Source organism: Anopheles cruzii, chromosome X (assembly GCF_943734635.1).
Source record: "Anopheles cruzii chromosome X, idAnoCruzAS_RS32_06, whole genome shotgun sequence".
NCBI lineage: Eukaryota > Metazoa > Arthropoda > Insecta > Diptera > Culicidae > Anopheles > Anopheles cruzii.
In genome coordinates, this window is record NC_069143.1 from 206,106 (window position 1) to 230,731 (window position 24,626).

Genomic DNA, 24,626 nt, shown 5'->3' on the forward strand with positions numbered 1-24,626 from the left:
ACAAAAATACTGTCGATACTAAAAGGTTTGTAAAAAAAAAAGTAAGTGACCGATTGAAATGAAACTTTCCATACGTTCATTTGAATAGTGTACCAATATGACAAAAAAAAATTAGACTCGTAGCAGTTATCGTATCGTAGATCTCTGTTATCGTGGCTCCGAATTTAATGAGCAGCCTAGTATCTGTGGAGGTGAACGTGAACGTTGCTCTCAGAAAGATCGCTGGGAACGGAAATCTTTAAGGACCACACGAGCGACGCCATCTGAGTGAAGCGCGCAAAGCAGAAAGCTCACATAAACACTGGGCTTATCATAACCGAAGTTACGCCACCGGGGCGACGCTCGACAGCGATTATGCTGAGCCTAGCAGAAAGTGTCACGTATGCCACACAGGTTTAGGCCTCAGTAGGTTCACATTAATCCAGAAATAGGTTCTTCATTAAGTCGGACGCAGATGGAAGTGATTGCGATATGCTAGGAGGGCAATCTCTTAGCATGTCGCAATCCGTGCAGCAAATGAAGAAAAGTATTACTGGGGGGCCAGACGAAGCGTAATGAAACGATTTGATATTAATCTTCAACGTAAAATCGTTTATGAGTCCGCGAATTCATATACGATTTGACTAAGCGAGATCGATTTGACATTTTTACGTTTCGTCTGGCTCCCCAGTTAAGCTGGGGCCACACGAAGCGTAAAACCGAGTGTTAAAATGTCAAACCGTTTTACATCTCCGCTGAGGCATAAACGTTTTGGCATATGCGCAAACGATTTGGCATTATATAAGGCTGGGGAAAAAGACATGGACGTTTTTCACGATAGATATTTTTAGTGATCGATATCTCGTGAAGTATCGATCGTACAGTTTTAAGTTTAAGTTCGTTTTAAAGCTGATACTTTACACTTAAAAAAATGCTTTCATTGTTTATTGTTTGTTCTATTCGTTTGTGAGCTACAGGGTGTTAACAATGGAGGTCAACGAAGAGAAAATTCGGTATATTTTGCAGTTTTTGTCCAAAAAAGGCTAAAATTCAAGCTAGGCCGCTGAATGGTGAATTTTACATGGTGTTTATGGTGCCAATACTCTAAAAGCTAGTTGCGATAAATTTTGATTTCGTTGACCCGTTTCGGCTATTTTTTATCTTAAAGATGTATCTCGCACAGGCAGACCTGTCATCGAAAATGTCGATAAAATCACAGAAATAACTTGATCCGCATGTTAGTCATCAGAGCATCGACCAGGAGCTAAAGATTAGGCATCAAATAGTTTTAAGTCATTTGCGCAAAGCTGGATTCACAAAGAAGCTCGATGTTTGGGCGCCACCACATTTACACCGAAAAAACATGAGGATCGAATTGCCATCTGCGAAGTTTTTGCGAAATAGAACGAAATCGACCCATTTCTTAAACGGATGGGTACTAGGTATGAGAAATGGGTCAATTACGACAATATTGTGTGAAATCGGTCAGGGTCTAAGGGTGGTGAAGCTGCTTAACTGGTGGCTAAACAATGAAAAACGACTAGAAAGGTTCTACTTGGTGGGACTTGATAGGAATCGTTTATTATGAGCTGCTGCCGTGTAACAAAACATTAAATTCAAATCTCTGCCGCCAACAACTGCACCGTTCGAAGCTAGCAATAGACCAGAAACGACCAGAATCGACCAACAGAAGAGGTTTTGTGTTCCATCAGGACAACAAAATGTCAGACCGAACAAAATGTAGTCCGAACCTTAATCCAAGCGATTGACATCTTTGTCACGCATTACAAAATTTTCTCAGTGATGAAAAACTGAGATCAAAAAAGGGGTTTTTAAAATGGATTGCTAGAGTTTTTCGCCAATAACGACTAAGCCTTCTGCAAAAGAGTCACTATGAAGGTATTTAAAAAAAATTCCAACAAAATGGTGCATATTTGACGCAAATCGGACCATTAGAAATCTGTTAAATATAGTTTTGAAATTCAAGCAAAAAACGTCCGGGGCTTTTTCCCCGGCCTTATAAAATAATTTTACGCTCGTTTTTACGCTTCGTTTGGCCCCAGCTTTACACTGTTAAATGCGCACTACATGTAAAGTGAGTTAAAAATTGAAAATAAAGGAGTAATGAAAAAATGCCTAAAGACCGAACCTTCGGCCGAAAGGCCGAACATGGACGACATTCGGTTGCAACAGGACGGCGCTACGTGCCATACAGCGACAGCCACAATCGTTGTACTGCGGAAAACGAATAATCAGCAGAATGGTGTAAATTGTCTTTCAAATAGCTGCGATTTGACACCATTGGACTATTATCTTTGGGGATCGGTGAAAGACAAATGTTGTGCGAACAAACCAGCAACCATTTACGACCTCAAGACCTAACTTGAAATTGCTATTGCCGAAATAGGACCAGTTACATTCGAAAATGTACTCAAAAATAGGTCGACCGAATGGGCTACTGCCAAACCAATCCTGGTCAAATGTCCGACCAAAATTATATTTTATACATAAATGTAATAAATAAACTTTTCAAATCAATGTTCAACCCGTTTATGAGGCCGTTTTTATTTTACAACTTAATGAAAATGAGAATCTTAGTTGAAACATGTGTCCGTTCGACTCCCCTTCTTGCTTCTCGTTGCTCCTCCGTTCCACACGATCGGGCTTCCCTGTGATGTATGCGATCGGCTTCCCTTCTCACTTCTTGTTGCTCCTCCGTTTCAGTCGCGCGAGATAATTTTATCTTTTTCGCTTTGGCAAAAAACTTTCCGACCGGCATTATTAGTTAGGGGTTGTAAATGACCAAAAACGGTCGGAAAGGTGATACGTGAAATTCAACAACTGTCACAGAAACCTTTTTGTTGCTTAAAAAATCGCTCAAACACTTGGAAATAACTCTGGTGAACTCTCTGTTGTAAGCCCGGACAGCTCGACAATTGTAGTTGTGTGAAAAATAGTAAGGCCATGAGAAAAAAGCGAAAGAGCAAAGCAAAGAGCGAAAGAGTTAGGCATTTCTAGCTATCAGATGTTTAGTTTGTTCGCTGTTTGACCCGGTGAAAATTCTACAGTACTCTACAGTATCCAAATCCCCCAAATTGGCACTCCAATAACAATCGGAATGTACTCCAATTGCACTCCAATAACAATAATGTGATAAACAATTGCAAGGTTAGAAATTATATAATTCGTAACTTTTGGTCGTGCATTTGACAAACATACTCGACAAACATTTCGACTTTTTTGTTCTAGCTTTAATGACAACCAAAGACGATTTCAACACTTTTCTTTGTAATTCTTAACACATCTAAAATAATTCCATTACTCGCCATGGGTGTTTGCCAAGCGAGATACACTTATTACCGTCGTTACTGAAAACAGCGTTAGAGTCTTAGTAGAAAAGAGACAGCGCTACGTGAAACGCTTAGCTCTTAAAGCAAACGGCCTTAACGCTAACGAGCATTTGGCTGTTGTTCGTGGTCGTTTCAGTTCACAGGAAGTACTGCTCCCAAAACTCACCAATACCAACAGCAAAGTCAGCTTAGAAAATCCAAAGTTAGTTATTGTCTCGCAACAGCACCAATTCGGTTTGTTCGGCTGCAGAAATCCGTTCCGTTTGTCCCGCGAGCACCAATACTTCGACTATTCATCGGAACTTCAATCGTAGCGCAAACAGCGAGCAAGAGAGTGGTTTTGAGAGCGAACTCTAGTCGCTCAAGTTAGACAAAATATATAAAAAAGGAAAACACAATTAAGCGCGCGAGTGTGCTACGATCTTCTCACGAAAACCTGTCCAGGGGTGGTGCTTGCCAGGTGCATTTCGTGAAAGCAGTAGTATTACCGCCCACATTCTCCTAACTGCTCCAGCCGTCGGGCATTTTATAGAGTTTTGTGCTTAAAAAGTGCGTCTTGCGTACAAGTTGTTCTGAACTGCTGCCTCGTTCACAATGGAAAATAACGTTTCAATAGTGTCGTTTGTTTTTTTTGTATACTGATATTGTTCTTTGTTTGCTTGCTTGCTAATGTTTTAAAATTTACATTTACTACGCAAGCATGCATACAATCCGGCGTGTTTATTGTGTTCTTTGTCTTCATCCATCTTCCATCAGCCGGCGAATGTCAACCGCACTTTCGAGCAACCATTCAAGGAAGCGTTGGCGTGAGTAACGTTTTCGTTTTTGTCACAACACACCGCCGGTCGAAGAATTCATCTGCCGTCATCGCCGTGATATTAATGTTGTGATTTAGTCTTTGGCCTTTCACATTTGTGCCTACACACACGCACGCGCGCGTTTGAGGGGCTTCGTCCTTCGATAATTTAGTTCCCTGGGTCGGTCAGCGGTGGGAAATAAAAGAGTATCGGTAGGACTCATTAAATAAACACATGGCAAACAAACAATCAGCAATAAAGTAGCTACAAATACAAAATATCATTAACAATTTGTTTGCTGCGCATAATAGGTATGTGTGAGCATGCATTTGTTTTACTGCGTTCATGAATTTCCTTCGTGCAAGGCATGTGCTTTTTTCACTTTACTCTAGGGTGTGTGGCACTCCGAAAATCATTTATCGTTCGCTTCGGCGGCCTAAGGACGGATCCTTAAGAATGCTTACATATTCTGTTATGTGTCCTTTACCCATAGCCGTTGTTTTGTTGGTTTTTGAGTTTCGTGCTGTCGGAACAGGTGTCATGCGAGGCTGGGGATACACAACGATCGGTTTGGTTTACCACAAATAGCAAATGAACCCAGAAATATGGAATTGTAGATTTTGCACCGTTCCCGCGTTCAGAACACATAGGTCATAGGCACAGCACTTCAATACATCGAAGAAATTGGTTAAAATCAGCAAACGGAGATAGAAAGCTAGAAGTTTATTATGATGAGACATTAAACTAAAACTTTAACTAACGATTTTGACCTCTCCATCACTTCACACAGCTTGTAAAACATTCCTACGAAATCCGATGTGGCCAGGATTCCGTAACAAGTATTCCAATTACCATTTTCTGTACTCTTTGTGTAAGCAGTGGAAAAGATCTGATCCTTCTGTGTGCACGTCCACGGCTGTGCACGTCCTTTAGTGCGGCAGAGCGTGTACGAGTTTGTATTCGTGAGTCTGTTGTACGGCGAGTGTGTTGTGTGCGAAGCAGCTAATTCCGTTTTCTGAGACAGCAGCAGAAGAAGACTACGTACAGAAAACATTGCCAAATCATCAATAGGTGATGTTCGAGGAGTTCGATAGGAGTTCGAGCTAAGTGAAAGAAAAGGAAAATAATCCAATCAACCGAAACACCCACAACGCGTAAGCTTTGGTTCTGGTTGCTACTGCATCGTGTGAACGTATGGGCAGGCGCTTTGAAGGTTGTGTGAGACGATAGCTGATACGCTTTCTAGAAGGGATAATCAAAGGTAAGTGACATGATATGCTTTAGTAAAATTGAGTCATCTTCCCAGGATTCGTATGAAAACTCGCACAGTTTTAAGCGAGGATCATTAGATATTTCCAATTGGTAACATCACTGTGGACGCGCGATTACAAAAGAAAATTTTATCAAAGACCATTCATCCAGATATGACCAATCTAACTATAAACAATAATAATTTAATCTGGAAAGCATTTTTACACTAGCACAAATTGGGTAACGAGGGTGCAAATTTAATGTTGACAAATTATTTCCATACTGTATTTTTCGTATGTATCAATAATCCCTTGATTATTGATACATACGAAAAATGTTATTCGTGCAGATTCAACAAATCAAAAGTTTCTCTGATAAATACAGCCCAGTCCGTCCGTTCGAAGACTAAAAAATCTCTGGTGCTCTCGCAATTCTTCTGTTTCTTATCCGGCACGACAACCGCTGAGCCGTCTTGGCCTGCCCCAGAGACCATGTTAATCTCTGTTGCTTTCTGTAGCAGTGTGTTTTTACGGGTGAAGTTGTTGGCCCGGCGCCAACCGCCCCTATCACGCCGGTCTCGGCAATCGAACCCATGGCCAGCTGCGTGACAACCGGTCGCGAGACTCGAACCCTTGGGCAACTGCGTAATACCGACCAGCGTTACTGATTCCTCTATCAACGGGGCAATGCATGCCATTGCGGTCAGATAAAATATTATCAATATTGACGCGTTTGGCAATAACCAATACTTTCTATACAGTCTGCATCAAAGTAAACAGGACTTTTTTAATAGGGACATTTCTGGTGGCGCCACCTTGATGTGTTTGAAAGGTACATCCTTTACAGACTTCCAGTCAAAATTTCATGACATTTGGTCTACGGGAAGCAAAGTTGTTGCGCCTAAAGTGACAGTATGTTTGTGTTGCCGGTAAGAGAATGAGTATTGAACAAAGTGCCAATATCAAGTTTTGTTTTAAACTCGTAAAACGTTTACCGAAACGTTTAAATTGATGCAACAAGTTTATGGTGATGATTGTCTATCCCTTGGCAGACTACGGGTCTTGTATACGGGTTTTAAAAACGGTCGTGAAGACATCAACGACGACCTTCATGTCGGCCAAGCCAAGTTCGTGATTACGCGCCAGGCAGCATCGAAAAAGTGCGTGATTTTCTCAAAATAGAGCCGAAATCGTCGTTGCGTTTTATGGAAATGGAATTGCTGATAATTTACCGATAATTTACCATCGCCGATAACTTACCAAGAAAGAATTACACAGTCTGTCTCAAAGTAAACAGGACTTTTTCAATAGGCCTTGGCGCCCGACATTTCTGGTGGCGCCAAAAATCGCCTTTAATCGATAAATCATTTCCCGTTATTTCTGATCTGGCACCCTGTGAGTTTTATCTATTCGCAACACTTCATTTGCTGATGAAAGGAAAACGCTATGCTGACATTTTGGCCATGCAGAAGGCTTGTACCGACATACCCCGAGCCATGCCGGCCAACGACCTAAAATCGTAATTCGAAAAGTTTGTATCAGTGTATCGAAGCGGAAGGAGATTATTTTGAATAGAATAAAACGATTTTGCAGAAAAAACCATTTGTTGTTCTTATTTTGAAAAAGTCCTATTTACTTTGAGAGAGACTGTGCATAATCTTCAGGTATTATTATTGACCTGGTTGTTGACTATTGAAGTGAATCCATTTAGCAAATTCTGTTAAATTACGTGGGGTCTTCTCATCTACTCCAAGGTTCACAAATTATTCAAGGCTCGTCTATTGCTAGACACGAAAAACCATTAACCACATATTTTATTTACTTACATATATTTAAGTACGTTTAAATTTTATAATAAATTTGTAGGGTTTGTTTGTGCCATATGCTGGGTAAATCTCCATCTGGCCTTCGTTGGAAAAAGTTGCTGATTCACTGTAATACAAGCTTCTGGTTTGAAGCAATGTTTACTGTTTTCAATAAATTTATCCGAAACTACTGAAACTAAAAAGAATTTATATGTTTACAAACGTGGACTCCTGTGATTCAACAAAACGTCTACTCTTAGTACTGGTTGATGGTTTCCACTTGTTGATCCTTGTGAATATTGCAAGAAATGCTTAAAATTTTGCTCGCGTTTGATCGTTCAGTTTTTCCCAAAACTCAAACGGATTCTTACTCTGTACTAATTCGTATATATTCGAAAATATGCTTGACAATCAGTAATCGGAACGCACTACTTAGATTCCCGTTCATAATGTTTCCTTTGGCATGTGCTGTGGGTCCTTGTACTAGGTGTGTGCGTTGAGAAACGGACTTTTTTAACACACAAAAAAATGTTTATAAATTTTTTATGCAAATTTCTATTTTATTCGAAGTATGTGCCATCGCTAGCTATACATTTCTCCTATCTCTCTGCTAAATCATGGATTCCCAGACGAAAGAATTCTTCGACTTTTTAAGTAAACTAATTAGTCATTCCATTTCGACTTCCTCGTAGAAAAACGAAAAGCTGCTCAGCCAATACGTGTCCCATCGATGAAAATGAATGATATTCGGAAAGAACCAAGTCTGGCGAATAACGTGGGGAGGAATAGCAGCTCCCATCCAAGTGATTTGATAGTATCCTGAAACAGTTTTGTTTTTTGGTGGCTGTTGCCACGGGCAACCAGGCGTCTCCATTAAACAAACTGGAACAGCTTTTTGGTCGTTTTCGAACAATGCAGGGTACAAATTGATCATTTGTTGTCAGTGGCGATCGGAATTAACGTTTTCATCAGGTTTTGGGAGCTTGTGAAACACCACACCTTTCTGTCCCATCACAAAGTCCGTTTTTTGGAGTCCTTGGACGCATTTTTTTGTTAAGTCAAAATCGCCATTTTGATTTTTTTTAACCCCATTAAAGCACTGCGATCTTCCAAATACAAGTCTCGACAAGCATTTGGTGCGATTCCGAAGCAGTTTTCTTCAAGAGGAACAGAAAAATAGTAATCGCCGCCATACGTCATTTACAGGTACAAAAGTTGTCATGGTCTAACCCTTTCAAAGATGGGTTGCAAACCGAAATATTTTTTTTTTCGACCTGAAATCCATGACCTGATCTCAAAACATGGTAATGATGAATGAACAGCAAAACTGGGAAGTCCCAATGGGCAGGTACAGTCATCGTTTTAAAAGTCTGTTTCTCAACGCACACACCTAGTATGTATTTGAAAGCACTCTGAACTAATACCCAACCAGCAACACCTTTTTGGTTACATTCAACAAAAACTGCAATCGAAAGGTTTACAAGTCCCTGCTATTTTTCGGTCTAGAAGGTATCTGTAACTAAGATGTTTATTATACGATAATCAAATCGTTTTGGTGTTGGTTTCTTTCCTTTAGTACGATGACAACATTTTTCATCGGATTTTTGAACACCCCTCGAATGCGATTCAAAATACTTAATACCACAATTGATCGAGATTTGAACGATATACTGGATATAAAGTACATAAGTTAATTGTTTCTTTATTTATAAGAATATAAGTTTACATTGACAAGGTAATTAACTCTCTCCGATCATATGCTCAGAAATATGTGATTTACTGAGAAAAAACTAAAATCTGTACTAAAATCAACCTGTAGTGCAACTTTTTTATCTATCTATCTTCTTCTACATATTAGGTAGTCTAAAAAGAAATCCATTATTTTCAAGGTAGATGTTTTTAGTGATCGATATCTCGTGAAGTATCGATCGTACAGTTTCAAGTTTAGGCTCGTTTTAAAGCTGACACTTCAAAAAATGCTTTCACTGTTTTTTGTTTATTCCATTTGTTTGTGCGTTACAGGGTGTAAACAATGGAGGTCATCATAGAGAAAATTGGGTACATTTTACATTTTTTATTTGAAATTGGCGAAAATTTAAGCCTGACCTCTGAAATTTTGCATGGTGTTTATGGTCCCGATACTCTAACAGCTAGTAGTGATAAATTTTGGTTTCGTCAACCCGTTTCAGTTATTTTTTATGTTAAAGCCTAGACATACACGTCATCGAAAATGTCGATAAAATCACAGAAATAATCAAAGTTGATCGGCATGTTAGTAGTCAGAGCATCGGTCAGGAGCTGAAGATTAACCATCAAACAGTTTTAAGCCATTTGCGCAAAGCTGGATTCACAAAGAAGCTCGATATTTGGCCGCCACCCTATTTACACCATAAAACATGACGGCTCGAATTTCCATCTGCGAAGTTTTGGCCAAACGGAACGAAATCGACCCATTTGTTAAGCCAATGGGTATTGGGGATGAGGAATGGGATACATACGACAATACTGTGTGAAAACGATCGTGGTCTAAGCGTGGTGAAGTTGCTTAACCGGTGGTCAAACCAGGACTCATGGTCAGGAAGGTTCTACTGGGTTTATATGGTGGGACTTGAAAAGAACCGTTTATTATTAGTTACTTCCGTGTAACCAAACACTAAATTCAGATCTCTGCTGTCAATTATTGCACCGTTCGAAGCTAATAATTGACAAGAAAAGGCCAGAATCGGCCAACAGAAGAGGTGTTGTGTTCCACCAGGACAACGAAATGTTAAGCACGTCTTTATTGACTCTCTAGAAAGTCCGGAAGCTTGGTAGAGATGTTTTAATACATTTACCGTATAGTCCAGACCTTGCACTAAGCGATTGATACTTTTTTCACGCATTACAAAATTTCCTGAGTGATGAAAAACTGAGATCAAAAAAGGATTGTGAAAAGTTTTTCGCCAATAACGACTAAGTCTTGAACAAAAGAGGCATTATAAGCCAATCTTTGAAAAGACAACAAATTTTCCAACAAAATGGTACATATTTGACTTAAATCGGACCATCGGAAGTATCTTAAATAAAGTTTTGAAGTACACGCAAAAATAATGGATTTCTTTTTAGACTACCTAATATATAAAAATGAATGCTTGTTTTGCTGTGTGTACCGGTATTTCTCTAAAACTACTGAACAAATCCGCGTTAAATTTTGCACAGCGTACTCTTGTACAAACATAACGTAAAATTCAGTATAATTCGGGTTGTTTTCGAGCAAATCGAATCAAATTCTGCAAGTTTTTCGGTAGGGCAAATGTTCTGGTGAATGTTTGAAATCCCTCCCCTCTTAGTTTTCAAGCAATTTGAGCCAAATTCAGCTGGTCCGAGTTTTGACATGTATTCAACGGGAAGGGAGAAGGGAAACCGATCGAACACGTCACCGAGAAATCCGATCTTCTGGAACGGAGGAGCATTGGGAAGCGAGAAGGGAAACCGATCGGATACATCTCCGGGAAGTTCGATCGTCTGGAACGCCGGATAATCGAGAAATGAAAATGAAATGAGGGGTGGCGACGCACGCCGGGAACAGCTTGTTTTTAATAAACAGAAGGAAAACTTGTGGAAATTTGAGTGGAAATGGTGAAAGGTTGCTGCTTATTTTGTTTTATTCATTCTCCGGTTGAATGAACATCATTCGTTTATGAAAACCGTTGGGTTTGAGGTAAAATGGGAAATGTGTGTGTGGAAAAGTGCGCCGAATTCTTCCAGTCGGTGATTTCAGCTTTTGCTGATGCTATATCTGGGTCCGGATGTTAGAACCGTAGATAAAAATAAACCATTCAATGGTATGGGAAGGAGAGTGGGAGAAGGAGAATGGAAGAAGGTGGGTGAGGGAAGGGTAGGAGGGGAGTTGAAGGATCGTTAATGTACGGCTCGAATATTTAATGAAATTGTTTAAGGAGGTCATCAAATACTAGAGTCTTCATTAAGTTTTGCGGTTCGATACCAAAGGACGCTACTACGATCCTAATTTGTTGTTGTTATTATATTGGTGCACTCTTCATATGAACTTATGTGAAGTTTCATTTCAATCGGGCACTTAATTTTTTTACAAGCCATTTAGTATCGACGTGTCAGTTTTTTTTGCAACGGAAAAAATCAAGTATCGTGCAGTGATTTTTATTTTTGGAAGGTTTAAAACCAAACGAAATTTATGAACCAATATTAAAAGTGTATAAGGACTCTTCGCCTTCAATTAGTACATTGAAACCCCCCTGGTTTCTGAGTTTAAACAAGCCTACAAGACGATCCACGTCAAAAACGTAAAACAAACAGACACAACATCTGAAATCGTAGGAAAAATACAGGATATCGTATTGGAAAATCATCGAATCACTGAAAGAGTTGAAAAAGAAATGTCTTGTTGAAAATTTAAAAAAGGAAAACCAAATGACAAAAAAGGTAATTGACAAGTGTCCTTAAACCATCATGAATTGATTTGGATTGCGATAGCCCGCCATTGTCTCGGTTTTACATCACGTTGGGAAAGTTAAACAATCGCACCACAAATCTCAAAATTGGGGAACCCGATCACACGAAAAAGAAGAAATATGAAAGAAGAAAGAGAACTGAATTCGAGCGAAGACCAAAGCAAACCAAGACGTAACAAAATATTTCGCATCCGCTGGCATACAGCGCAATGTTGAAATTATTGGCCACAATGGGTAATAACGGAGGGCGAGGCGTAACAAAACTAATTAATAACGGAAAAGAAAATGGAAAAATGACTAAAATCTAGGTCTAAATCTAGGCCAAAAGACTCCTCTGCCGTAAACCCGTCGATTACATTGTCTGCAACAGAGTCACGAACCTAATCGGGAGTGTCAAGGACAACAAAGCTCTACTACGATGATAAATCTTTGGTACCTTTTTCTACACTCCCCACCCATTTCTTCTCAGTAAATTTGTTTAGATGGTATGGTATGGTATTTGTTAGGGATGGTGATGGTTTTTTATTGATTTGTCATTTCTTTGACGAACATCGGCAATTGCTTTTGCTTCTGGCTTAATTGGAGCATCGTGGAAACAGAACCATCTCCTTTCCTCCATTACATACAATTCCGCCCGTTTCTTTTCTTCGCCCCGCCTCAGCGGGATGACATTCATTTCTGCTGACCGCTCGTTTTTTTGATACAGTGCCTTTTGGATACCGTTTTTTTTTCATGGTGTTTATCTTCACTTTCTTCATTCTGTTTCTTCTGTGTTTCATTATGTTTTACTAATAAAATCCAGAGATATAGAAACTTGTGTACTGAACCCGATGTAGTAAACTGATACAATCAACAATCAGCAAAAATTATTCTTTCTGCCTAAAACACGATTGTACATTTTTACTATTGTTGTTTTTTTATATCTGTGTGTCTTTCTTCCTGTTCCTTTCATCTGTCGGATTTGCCGCTAGAATAAGGTGATTATTATCGATTCAGTTTTATGGAGAGAATAATAATATTTTTAAGAAAATATTTACTGTGAGTGACTCTGTTCCAATTTTTATTTCTCGGATGCTTTTCTCTTGATGATCCAAAAAGAAAATATAAAGATGGGAAGTTAAACGATCCGTAAAAGATAAGCAAACCGGTGTGAGGTGCGAAACTACCGCGTTTCCTTTCGATAAGCTCACAGAAAGCCCACCTCCGAACAGCCCATTGAAGAATAAGAAAATCGAAAAAAGGGCGTGAAGCCTCTACAAAATCTGTGTTTTGATCACATTATGGTATTGGTATGGTATGGTATAACAAAACAAAAAATAAGAAGATTAACTCCCAAAATATGAAACACTGAATCCTAATCGAATCTTTCTTTACCTGGAAAAGTCAATCTCAGTTCGCTTTCTTTACTTCTTCTCTCTGTCTTCTTTTTGCCTGTTTGTTGACTTTTAATCGAAATTGTATCGAAAATTAGAAAAGAAGCGTCAACAACCTAGTTTCCTAGTTCGATCCCATAGATATACCATAGAAATATAAAAATTAAATTGGATGCTTAAATTAAATTTAGAAACTTCAGTTTCCTTCGGAAATTAATTGAAAATATAGCGACCTAAAAAATTTAAAAAAGGAAATAACATAAGCACGCAATGTGTGAGCGTATGTGCAGCGCATACCAAACCACAACGAACACAATACCAAGAAACACCCCAGTGCCGTTGCCACGTCGGGGAACGTTAGTACAGAAGTAAATTTCTGGTTATTTTATGGATTTTCACACACTTTTCACATTGACACTCTTTAGGAGCATGTTTCATACGGGGTGTCGGTTATACAGCATATATATATTTTTCGGCAGATTCAGCAATGCTGGATGCAGTTGATCCAGCTAAACTAATTAATTCATTTGGTGGTGAATTATATAATATATCACTTCAGGTGAGCTCCTACAAACTTCCGCCGACTTAGAAATATTTATGTCGATAAAATTTGCCTTCGGCCAAGCCACAAAATGAGGCACAAATTACGGGTGCACCACAACGTTGTTTATTACGTACGCACATGGAGCAGCGAATTTCTGACGGTGGTTACGATTTCGATTACGAGATGTTCAATTTGGTTCCTTTCTCAGAGTCAAATGAGGTGGTCAGACTTTTCATGACGGAGAGGAGTGTCACGAGGAGGAGTGGAGAGGGGTGTGTCTGGGGTATCAATATTACACACGTTATCACCTCGATTGCCATATCGAAGATGTGGTCCACCACATATTAACTACGACAGCAAGAAACCAAGGAATGGATGAAAACTAAGCGCCGTCTGATTTCCTATCTCTTTCGTGGCTCGGCATAGGCAATTTCGAATAATCGAGCATAAATAAATCAACGAAATAATGGTTTCAAAACGTGAATTAATAAAACAAAATTGTGAATCCAACAAGAAGAATAAAAACACTTCGTTTAGGAAGTTAAATTTGGGTTATTACTTTTATTTTTAATGCTGTTCTCTGTGGCGGTAGAACTTTGTACAGGTTTTCTTATCTCCTCTTTCTCCGAATGTGAGCAGGACAAAGGTTGCATGATTGGTGTTGGTACGTCGTAGTTTGGCTGCTCAACTATTACTGTTGATTGACCCCAACATCATTTTATTTTATATACTTTGTTTTATATTTGTTAGCCAGCCAACCATCAATTATTTCGTGATGATTCGCGTAGCTATTCATCTTCTACTGCGGATAGATGAATCATTGTTTGGCCGTCGCTAACAGGTAATGGCGAGTGTTGGTGGAACATGTGTCCTGAGATTTGGACAGTGACAACGTAATGTTGATTCTTTTGCCTTTATTCGTTTTGACCGTTAAAGCGAACATAAAGTTGTTAGTGAAGCGAAGACTACATCATTGACAAGCTTTGCTCTGTGGAAAATATGGTGCATCAGAAAACTAATTAGCAGGGTTGTGAAGAAACTGGCTTAGAAAGTCTGAAAAATATTGAAAAACGTCGACTCAACAGTCTCGAATAACAACTCTTCAGCGACATTTGCATGGTCCTTTTCCTAATCCCACGAATTCCGACGCTGGATCGACTCTTCTGGAACAGGCTTAGGTATGTGGCCGTGAAAACTGACACAATGTGTAATCTTGGTTGGTCGGTACCTGAGACACGGCCTTTCATTCGTCGTTGATTAGAAAAGTTTCCTCGAAAGATGTAACTAGAAAATCCTTGACAGGCGGGGTCGCTTCGCATCTTCTCTGCATTATTTATGCTATTCCAATTAAAGTGTAAGACTTACAAAACCTCGATTTTCTTTTGATTTTGTTTGGACTTTCAGTTTGTTTCCGTAGATTCCTTTCCGAAAGTCACTGAGCCATATGGCGATCAAATTGCTGCTGTATGTTGGTGTAAGGCTGGCTTTGGGGATGTTTACAAAAGAAGAAGGAGGAAGAAAAGGAGGAGTGGATGGCATCGTTACGTTGTTTCCAGCATTGTTATGCTAATGTTATGCTGTAGATGTACGCCATCCCGCCTAATGCTGCCACGCATTACGTAGACGCGTACAGTTTGCGAGAAGCGCTTTAGCATCACTGGGGAGATCTTCGTCGTCGTGTTTTAATTTTTTACCTTTGTGTATTCAAGCAAATAGCCGCTTCGCAAATCCGTTTGTTTAGATGTTTGTGGTTAAGTTTGTTTTTGTTTTCTTTCGTTTCTGTTTTCGGCAATCATTTAATTTTTCCACGCTATTTCTCGATGAGTTCCATGCACCTATCTCTATAAAGTATTTGAGCTGAGCACTCCTAAACCATCTGGTCTGGGTATTAGTTTTGAAAAGTACTCTCAACGCCGGTGCTTAAATAGATCAAGCGGAAACACGTTGATTGTGATTTTCTCACCGTGAAACTCTCACGTCCTAGAACCTCACGGGAAGAGAACCCCCACATATTGCCGTTTTAGACGGCAACAGTCCAACAGTCCTCTCACCTTGCAAAACACTACATGTAAAATAAAAACATTGACTTAACCATTTTAACCGCTATTCGCCGCTCACCAAACTCTTTTGAAGCTAGCAGATCCCACGTATCGGGGCAATCTTCAAGGTTTCAAAGCTCAAACATAGTTTTCAGTAAACCACTGCCAGTAGCTCCATAGTTTCATCTAGCTACGGAGCTTCATATATAAAAAGCGAAGTTATATTTATTATGGAACGCCAAAATATAGTTTGTGCCCGTAGCGCACCACCATTGTGGTTACGACCATGGGTTCCAGAGTCGTCTACTGTTGTTACAGAGACATCTGGCATTTGGCATTGCTTTACCCCTCTGCCTACAAGCGCTTGTTTTTAAAGACGTGAATATTTTCATTTGCTCAACTCTGCTACGGTGCAGCAGTAGTATACTCTTGGAATGCTTGGAAATAATTATCCTAGGTTTGAAATAGCTACGTAAACCTACATAGCTTAGGAGCGAGTAGAGCAGAGGTAGAGCAGTTTATGCAAAGCATGTATGTATACATTAATCCAGATCGCATTCGATCAGAATAATAACACTCGTGCTTCGCGGCTGGAATGTCCGTACGTGACCCGTAAAAACCGTGTGTGAGATAAGGCTAGTTAGGCGCAATGCAAAGTCCAATACCTTACATAAGTGCACCGCAGCTCATGAAACTCGTTATCGCCCCGTAGCGAACCAGGTGTGCGGCACTTTCTACTCTAGTTAACTTCATCGGATGTGAATTTAACCTGCGGTTGCAACATACGTGCTCGAGCGCCTGGAGTGGCTCTTGAACACTGATTTCGTACACCAGAAAACCTTTGATCCATACGCACGAGTGACGTTATTGATTATTGTGGAAACACATAATTGTACTCTGTTCGCTTTTTGTTAATCGTTATCTACTTATGTGTCCAATGTTGAGGATTTGAATGATCTTAGTTTGACGGTTGTGGTTTTGAATTGCTTCTACTGCTAATGCATTTATGCCTTGTGCATAGCAAGTTTCAGGCAAGTAGTTTTCCCCTTTCACTTTCTCCGTTGAAATGGCTCGAACCAATTGACAAAACAATAACACAGTTGAACAGACAGCGCTAGGTTATAGCCTACACAGGAAGAGACACATGAATCACCGTCGTAAAGCCCGGTCCACACGCTACGACGCATCGTAACGTGTGGACCGGGCTTAAGTCCATCTAACCGATGGAGGACAGTCGCCAGCAAGCACAACAGTCGCTGAGCACAGGCGCCAGTAAACGCACATCGGGCAAGAGTTTATGTTGGATACATCGCCACCGTACAGGACGGAGTGTCACAGAGTGAGAGTTATGGGTTTTCTACAGTTGTGATCTACCAATGTTTACAATGAAAGATAATAACATTCGGTATTTAACTGTTAGTAATGTTTTAAAAAAGTAAAGTTTTAGTAAAATTTTAAGATAGATTGAGTATTATGGACAAATAATTGACCCTAGTACACAAAACCGCGACAAACTGTCGCCGTCTTTTTGTTTAACATGTCGCGATTAACTCGCAACAGATTCAGAAGTTGTTATTTCGCCTGAAGGGCAATGTCAATTCTGGTGCAGGGAAATAGTTTTGAAGATGAGGAATCGCAGGAGCTGTTGGATGCCGACACAACTTATACACGAAACGAAATTGCCAGAAACACGAAATGTGTTCCAAACATATATTTCCCATTATTTTAAAGACATCGAAGCTAGTGAGCCCTAAAATTTCACCATAACGGAACGCGAAGAAAGCTAATTTTCGGACTTGTGCAAACAGATGTCAAGGTCGCTCGACGCCTGCCTGAATACTTAGATGTTTTCCTTACTTTCGAAGTATAGAACCGCTGGTATTACACAAATACGGTACAGTGCCTTCTTTCAAGTTAAAAAAAGACGCTGATATGCTGTGCCAATGCCTGGGGTGAGCTGGCTTAACGAAGCATAGCAGTATTGCTTCCCACTGGTTCCGTTATTTGTCGAAGAAATGTGGCGAGGTAACAGGTGTCACTGAAAGCTACTGGCCCATTTCGGCCACTCGATCCGAGGACGGCTTGAGAACTGTAGGTAGGTAGGTGTAGGATGTACCAAAACCACACTCCATCGTCCATCAAACAGCTTCGCGTGACGATGCGATGTCATCTATGTCACGTGCCATCGTCCGTGTCCTACGTGTTTTCGCCATCGTCGTTCTGACTATGTTGTTCGGTGTTATGATCTGCATACCTCAGTTGTAAAGGCGCGTGACCGAGGCTATCGGTGTACAGAAATCAATTCCCAATGTCGTTAAAGCAAAGAAACAAGCGTTAGATGACGTTGTGCCATTGAAAAGAGAAACGACCTTCCACACGATTACGTTGACATCGCACTTTCGTCAGCAAATCAGTAGTTTGCCATTGGTAGTACAGTAAGCAATTCGATAGAAGGCCGTCGACGTATGGAAGATATTATAGACCGATTGACAATAGCGATCATTTGATTTGTAATAACATGCGTAACAGCAGAATGACCTTTTGTCAACAATTTCGTGGTATAGTGCAGTTGTAATTACTAGCCTCTACAGAGACAGTACATTTTTCGCCACGGATCGGTGTAAGTCATTTTGTGGAGCTTAATTTTTTACATGGAGTTGATGCTGACAGCCATGCATGCAGTTTTTTTGGGACGTGGGGGGGGGGGGGGGAAGAAAGTTGTTTACATCCTTAATTGTTATGTAATTTCTTTGGCTATCCCGAACATGTATTGCTAAGACTTTATGTACGAAAAAAGCGACTGTGCTAGTAGACAACTTGTTTTATTTTTTTTACTATTGGACCTATTGAGGACAAGGTTTGGAATAATTGTGACAAGCTGGTTTCACTATGCTGGTCTTCTCTAAACGTCCATCAACGTACTCTCGCTCTCTCTATTTGGGAAAGGGCATCGAATCATGTATCGAGCTCCATTGCACGATAAATGTATGGTTGGTGGAATTTGCGATACCCAGCATAAATTGCATTCGATCGAGTCTTGAGTCGAGATGAAACCCCGCTTCTTCTATCTTCTAACACTGGGAGACAAATTAAATTTGTGCTTCAGTTCGCTATTTTTTACTTACTTTTTCACCCAGTATCTTCTTCCGTTAGCATCTTCGTCTGAGATACCTCCTGGTGCTCGCAGAGAAGACGACGGAGAAACTCTTGGACTGTTTGGAAACGCAAGTTGTTTATCGATTCATTTTCCTTCATTAGACGTAATCTTTAATCTGTCGTCAAAAAATACGGAATGATGCACGTTAAAATTCACGATAATTTTACCGACGTCATTGGCTACGTAAGGTTCATTAAAGGATTTCGGCTATACTGTACTGTACTGTACTGCACTGAAACAGTATTTGGAAAAGTTCGTGCATGCTCGCAATGCAATGCATGGAGAAATCAATCTTTACTGTCCATGAACAGAGCATACAAATAAACACCCATTGTTTTTTTAGTAGTAGCTATGGTATTTTGATTGTTCGCTTCCAAAAAACATAAGTCCATAACTATGAAGAGTGTTCGTTGATTAATTGCAGTTCGACTTAGTCGGGACGTCGTTACAAACCACTAACTACGACGATTGTGATCCGTCCACATGTACCGCCCGCATTTGAACCCAACAAAAACTATTCGAGAAAAGATGCGCATCTTTGAGGAAGGTTTGCAACGAGCATAATTTAGTTTAGCATCGCTACCTTGTTCACTTTGCACGGATTGCTTGCTATTCAGTAAAGTGCTATTAAGTTTCCAGGGTTGACGTTCGTTACATATTGCTAAGCGGTTCGGTAGAAAATTCTCGTTGCTCCGTTCATCTAAATGCACCGTCATAATCTGTCATGGCTTAAATCGTTAGAACTTTTGTTTCAGTGATAACAATTTAAACTTTGCTTTTTGTTGATCTTTCTTTTCTGAATAAATTAAACTAGATGAAACAAACCTAGAGAATAGTAGTACTGCTCATCGGATCAACCACCATCAACAGCAACATCGCAGCACCGATAGCAGAAGTGTGATTAGCGACGACCGAGAAGCTCCAGGAGTGATGCCACCGATTAATTCCAGCCAAAGTGTCATGACTGATTCACAAGGTTTAATTCTACCGAAGAAGCTCGTTAACCCGGTGCTGGAATCGATGGATCGCCAGAACTTGCATCGCGAGCTAAAGTTCAACCAGAAAATGTTTGTAAAGCCTCTTGAATCTTGTTTGTAAGAATCCTGGAAACGAATTTGAACACTAACATTATTTCCTAATTTTAGTGGTAAAAGTGTGCTGAACCAAAAGTCGGAGCTACAGCGGGCACTTGAAAAGCAAAAGGAGCGCCAGGTGCTGGCAGCCCAAAATCTGACCAAACAGCAGCAGGCGGAGCAAACGATCGCTAGTGAACTGGGTCGTGTGATCATGCATCGGGCACAGCGTTTGGAACAGCAGAAAATGGGCGGTGGAGGGGGGAACGGTACCGAAACTGGCGGCTCTATTAACCCGGAATACTTGAACGTTCGAGCCAAACTACGTGCAACCGTCGACACAAAGTGAACAAATCGGTATCCTTCGATATTCTGTGGTTCCCTGCGTGTTCCACTTGTGGTTGTTGCTGTGCCCACAGAAAAAGAAAACACCGTCTCTTTTTTCCTGCAACAGGTTTGCTCCGCGCTGGAGATGCCATACACGTTAAATACTTCTTGGTACCGCGGTGCGAGCTCACCCGCAATTATCGATGTTCTTGTCTTGCTAGCCGGGCCAATGTCGACGTAACACAGTGCAAATGGCAACAACAGACAAACGTTCCGAGATTGTTTTTCTTGAGATTTTCCATTCCACGGAAAATCACTTTGTCTTAAACTTGTCTTAGACTTTTATGTTTTACTGCAATACGTTTTATTGAAAAAAAGGAAAGATAAAGAGAAAAAATCTTCAAGGTATTACAGTGTAGATTATTAGATTGCGTGAGATATCGCTTTGTTTTAAAGGATGGAATTAGCAAAGATGAGTAAAGAAGAGAAATTCATCATCTCTTCCCGGTAAGGGATTGTTTTTATCGCTCCCAGTTTACCATCTGGCTTATGTGTTTGTGTGTGTGAATGTAAAAGGCACTCTTGTGGCAGGGTAAAGTGTGTCTTAGACATCGGTGATATTTCTGTTTGTGTGTACCTTGGCACAACCGTGCAACCCAGCGAGTAAACAATTATAGGCTTTAAATAGGTATAATGGACTATTATGTAGTCAAAAGGATTTTCATTTTATTTGTATTGTCCGTCACTTTCATCTCAATCGATAAGCCTTATTTTTATTTAATGAGAGATTTAAATAGATGCATATATTCTGATATCGTCTTACACCACTATTCCTCTTGTGTTGGTGCCAATGAGCGTCATTTAGTAAACAGAAAAAAACAGATAACATAACAGTCTCATTAACATACCTTTCGAGCACACATTTAGATGGCCTTTGATTGTGGCGGATAATGTTCTACATAATAATAATACGTCGATAATACGAAAAGCTACATCGTGTAGCTGAATGAAATATTTCCAGTAAAACGGCTTATGTGATAAATAAATAAAAGTAATTGTAACGTGAACCCGCTCAGATTAGTGTACAAATAATCCCGAATTAACAAAACTAGCCATAGCGAAATTTAAATAAAAGAACAAATGAGCAAAAACAAATAATAAGCAACTCCAAAATATAAATATGTACATGTTCGTAAGATGAACCTATTTTACCGGGTGAACATTTTCATATCACTGCGTTAAATGAAAAGTAAACAAGACACAAGTATGGCAACACAGATGAACCAACTGACATGCCTTGGAGTATTACAGGTTAGACGCAATGAGTGACGTCGTTGAATTGCAAAGTCAATATAGCAACCATGTTGATACGATGTTACCTTACTTTTAGTTTCATGGACTATGCTACATATGATTAAATACCCGTTTTATTTACTGTAGTAGATCTAAAATGCAGTGATGCGACGAACTAATTGCTCCGGTATAAAATGATAAAATGGGGTATTAAACACCACCTTAATCCACATTGAACTGCTAATAGACTGGAAATATTGCATAGCGTGAAAAAGATACAAATATATTTCACAGCATGTAGAGTTTGATAGAGTAATATTAAAAGTGATATATAACATAGTATTTCGGAAAAAGAGCTGTAGTAAACACTTTCACCATGACAGCTGTGCCAAATATGTCGGTTAGTGCGATTGAGATGGACATCGAATCTTTCATTCGGGCAATCAGTCTCAAATGAAAACATTGGCTTAGTTAGTAGTTTATTACTAAAAGGCTTAGAAGTATTTGTTTATATAATCTTAGAGGAACGATCTGACTCGAATTTATAAGATTTAGAAGTAGCAGAAGAATAAAAAAGATAACTTAACACAGTGGTCTCAAACTCGCGGTCCGCGAAACAGTTTTATGCGGCCCGCGGCCACGTCCGCGGAGTATATAATTACATTATACCAGTCAAAATAGTCAGCAATAAAACACAACAAAATGTTTTTATCGGTTCAGCTGCCGGCACAGAAATGACCGATACGATTGATTTAAAATCCAAACCAAATCAGCGTGCGTAAAATTTAATGGAAAAACATTTTCTTTATGTGGTGCGGCCCGCTGACTAGCTGTTGCTTTCCACTGCGGCCCGCTGACTAGCTGTTACTTTCCAATACGGCCCACATGCTAATATGAGTTTGAGACCACTGACTTAACATCTAGTTGGCGAACCTTGATCATTTCGAAGCACGACAATAGCAATGAAACGTACTTAAAACTCGAAAAGGATGATAAAACCTGATTGTAATGAGCTACCACTGGAGAAAATAATAAGCCTTAGCTGCTGTGCCAACAAGGAATTCTGAATGACAGAGACTACTTTCAGAACCATCATTTACCTTTAAAGGATATTTAAGAGACCATCGTATCAGGGCCCCCTTTGCGGAGCATTTAAGCCACACTACATTCGTACACATTGTATTATACTCCCCCGAAGAGGGACACGGTGGAATAGTTGCTAGGACAAGAAGCCAACAATGAACAATTCTATAGAAGCGTAGCGTTTTTGTTTTACGTATCCAATGACCAAGGTAACGAGAATTTCACAGGCGAAATTATTACAATATCAAATCTCAACCTGCTGTTGGCTGTAGGGTAAGGATTTTCCCTCCTCAACGATACCCGTAGATTTGTGATTAAGCAAACACGTTACAAGTAACAAAAATAAGTGACTGAAGAGAAACACATGAATTGAAAGAATATGTGTGTATACATGTATTCAATATAGCTGAAGAATGATGAAAGATGCATGGATATACTAGTGTGCCGAATGTGTAAGAAACTTAACAGTTTCGTTCGTATAAGGAGAGACCTATTTTAAAAGAAGGAAAATTCAGAATATAAACATTGAGTCTGTCGGTTGTATTGTCGGTGTCGGTATGCATGGCTTTGTTTGACTGACTTTTGATGAGTTTAGAGCTCTCTTCCAATGTATTTTATTTGATTGATTTTCTATGGGTTTTACTGGAGCTTATACTCTATAACAAGTTTGTCGAACATTATCAACGGTGGTGACATGCACTATGTTAAATTACCAACGTGATTGCAATAAACTAGCACAAAATTTCAATATACGTCGGGAGTGGCTAGCTGTAGAAAATCAACAACAAGTAAAACAAATCACAAACATAAAAAAATAATGTGATAGACTAAATAGGTTCATTTGAGAATAATAAATAGTGAAAAACGCATAATGAATAATGCAATGTTCTGTGTGATCATCATCAGTTTTTGATGTGTCGGACGTAATAACAAAAAGATTTAAAACGAAGAAATTTCGGCCGGTAACCGTTATGCCAACCTAACTCTCAAACTCAGTCGCTAGATCACTAGTGATCACTAGAAACCGTTTTTGCGCCGCGTAAAATTAAAATTAAATTAATATGTAAGATCGGGTTTAGTAATACAGGGTGAGCCGAAAAAACTGCAACAAAGTAAAACGCCATATTTTTTTCATTTTTGATTCAATTTTATTGAATGAAAGCTAAAAATGTTGGAAATTTCATAAAATTTTAGAACAAATTAGGTTTGTTCGAATTGGCCACCTTTGGCACGAATTATGGCCTTCAAACGGCCAATGAAACCGTCACACGCTGCCCGCAAGTGGCTCTGTGGTATTTTGTCCCATTCTCGGCGAAGCGCTTGCTTGAGGTGATCTAAAGTTTGGTATTTTTTAGTTCCACCCTTGCTTTCCAAAATACCCCAGGCACAATAGTCCAACGGATTGGCATCCGGAGATTTTGGTGGCCATTGTGTGGCGGAAATGAAGCGAGGAACCTAATGTTTAAACCATTCTTGGGTGGCGCGTGCTGAGTGCGATGGTGCTGAGTCCTGTTGGAATGTCTAAGGTCTGCGGCCGAAATGTTCGCGTGCCCAAGGCTTCAATGCACCTTCCAGAATATTTTCGCGATAATATTCGGCATTTATTTTGACGCCATGGTCGATGAATACGAGCGGAGAGCGACCATCGGCTGTTATGGCGGCCAACACCATCACCATGGCCGGCGTTTGAGTTCTGGTGGCCAACCGAAGGTGTAAATTTTAAGCTGACCTCTCTGGCTGGAGGGCTCTAACTTGGTCTTATTTAAGAACTTGGTCTTATTTAAGTAATTGTACACATTATATACCGTTTTATTTAATCTTAGAAGAACAGATCGGGCCGTATTTATGAATGTAACGGTTAGTGTTTAGGAATTCTCCGTTGACCGCAGGCAGCTTCGTGCCAAACCGTAAGCTCATTCGTTGCAATGTTCGTTTTGACTATCCCCCGTATTATAAAACTCGAACGTTCACTCGATCGTTCATTTGAGTTCATTTTGCTATAGGTTTCTCTTTCTGCCTTCTCTCTTGCTGTATTCTGCTTTCTCTCTCACTGTGTTCACTCTAACGTTTGAGTTCTCGATTAGAGT

The 24,626-nt window shown here is 39.8% G+C and overlaps 1 protein-coding gene across 2 annotated transcripts; it reads left to right on the plus strand.

Annotated features, from left to right (window-relative positions):
• Positions 1-3,731: 3,731 nt before the first annotated feature.
• On the plus strand, positions 3,732-23,332 carry LOC128273786 (protein FAM107B). 2 transcript variants are annotated; one of them, XM_053011943.1, is made up of 4 exons: positions 3,732-3,789; positions 5,006-5,387; positions 19,578-19,830; positions 19,909-23,332. In XM_053011943.1, the coding sequence occupies exons 3-4, from the start codon at positions 19,694-19,696 to the stop codon at positions 20,183-20,185; spliced, it is 414 nt and encodes a 137-aa protein (XP_052867903.1). In that variant the 5' UTR covers positions 3,732-3,789; positions 5,006-5,387; positions 19,578-19,693; the 3' UTR covers positions 20,186-23,332. The 2 variants fall into 2 exon arrangements, with proteins under 2 accessions (XP_052867903.1, XP_052867825.1); XM_053011865.1 differs by lacking the exon at positions 3,732-3,789 and adding an exon at positions 4,118-4,135 and having other exon boundaries at positions 4,917-5,387.
• The last annotated feature ends 1,294 nt before the right edge of the window (positions 23,333-24,626 follow it).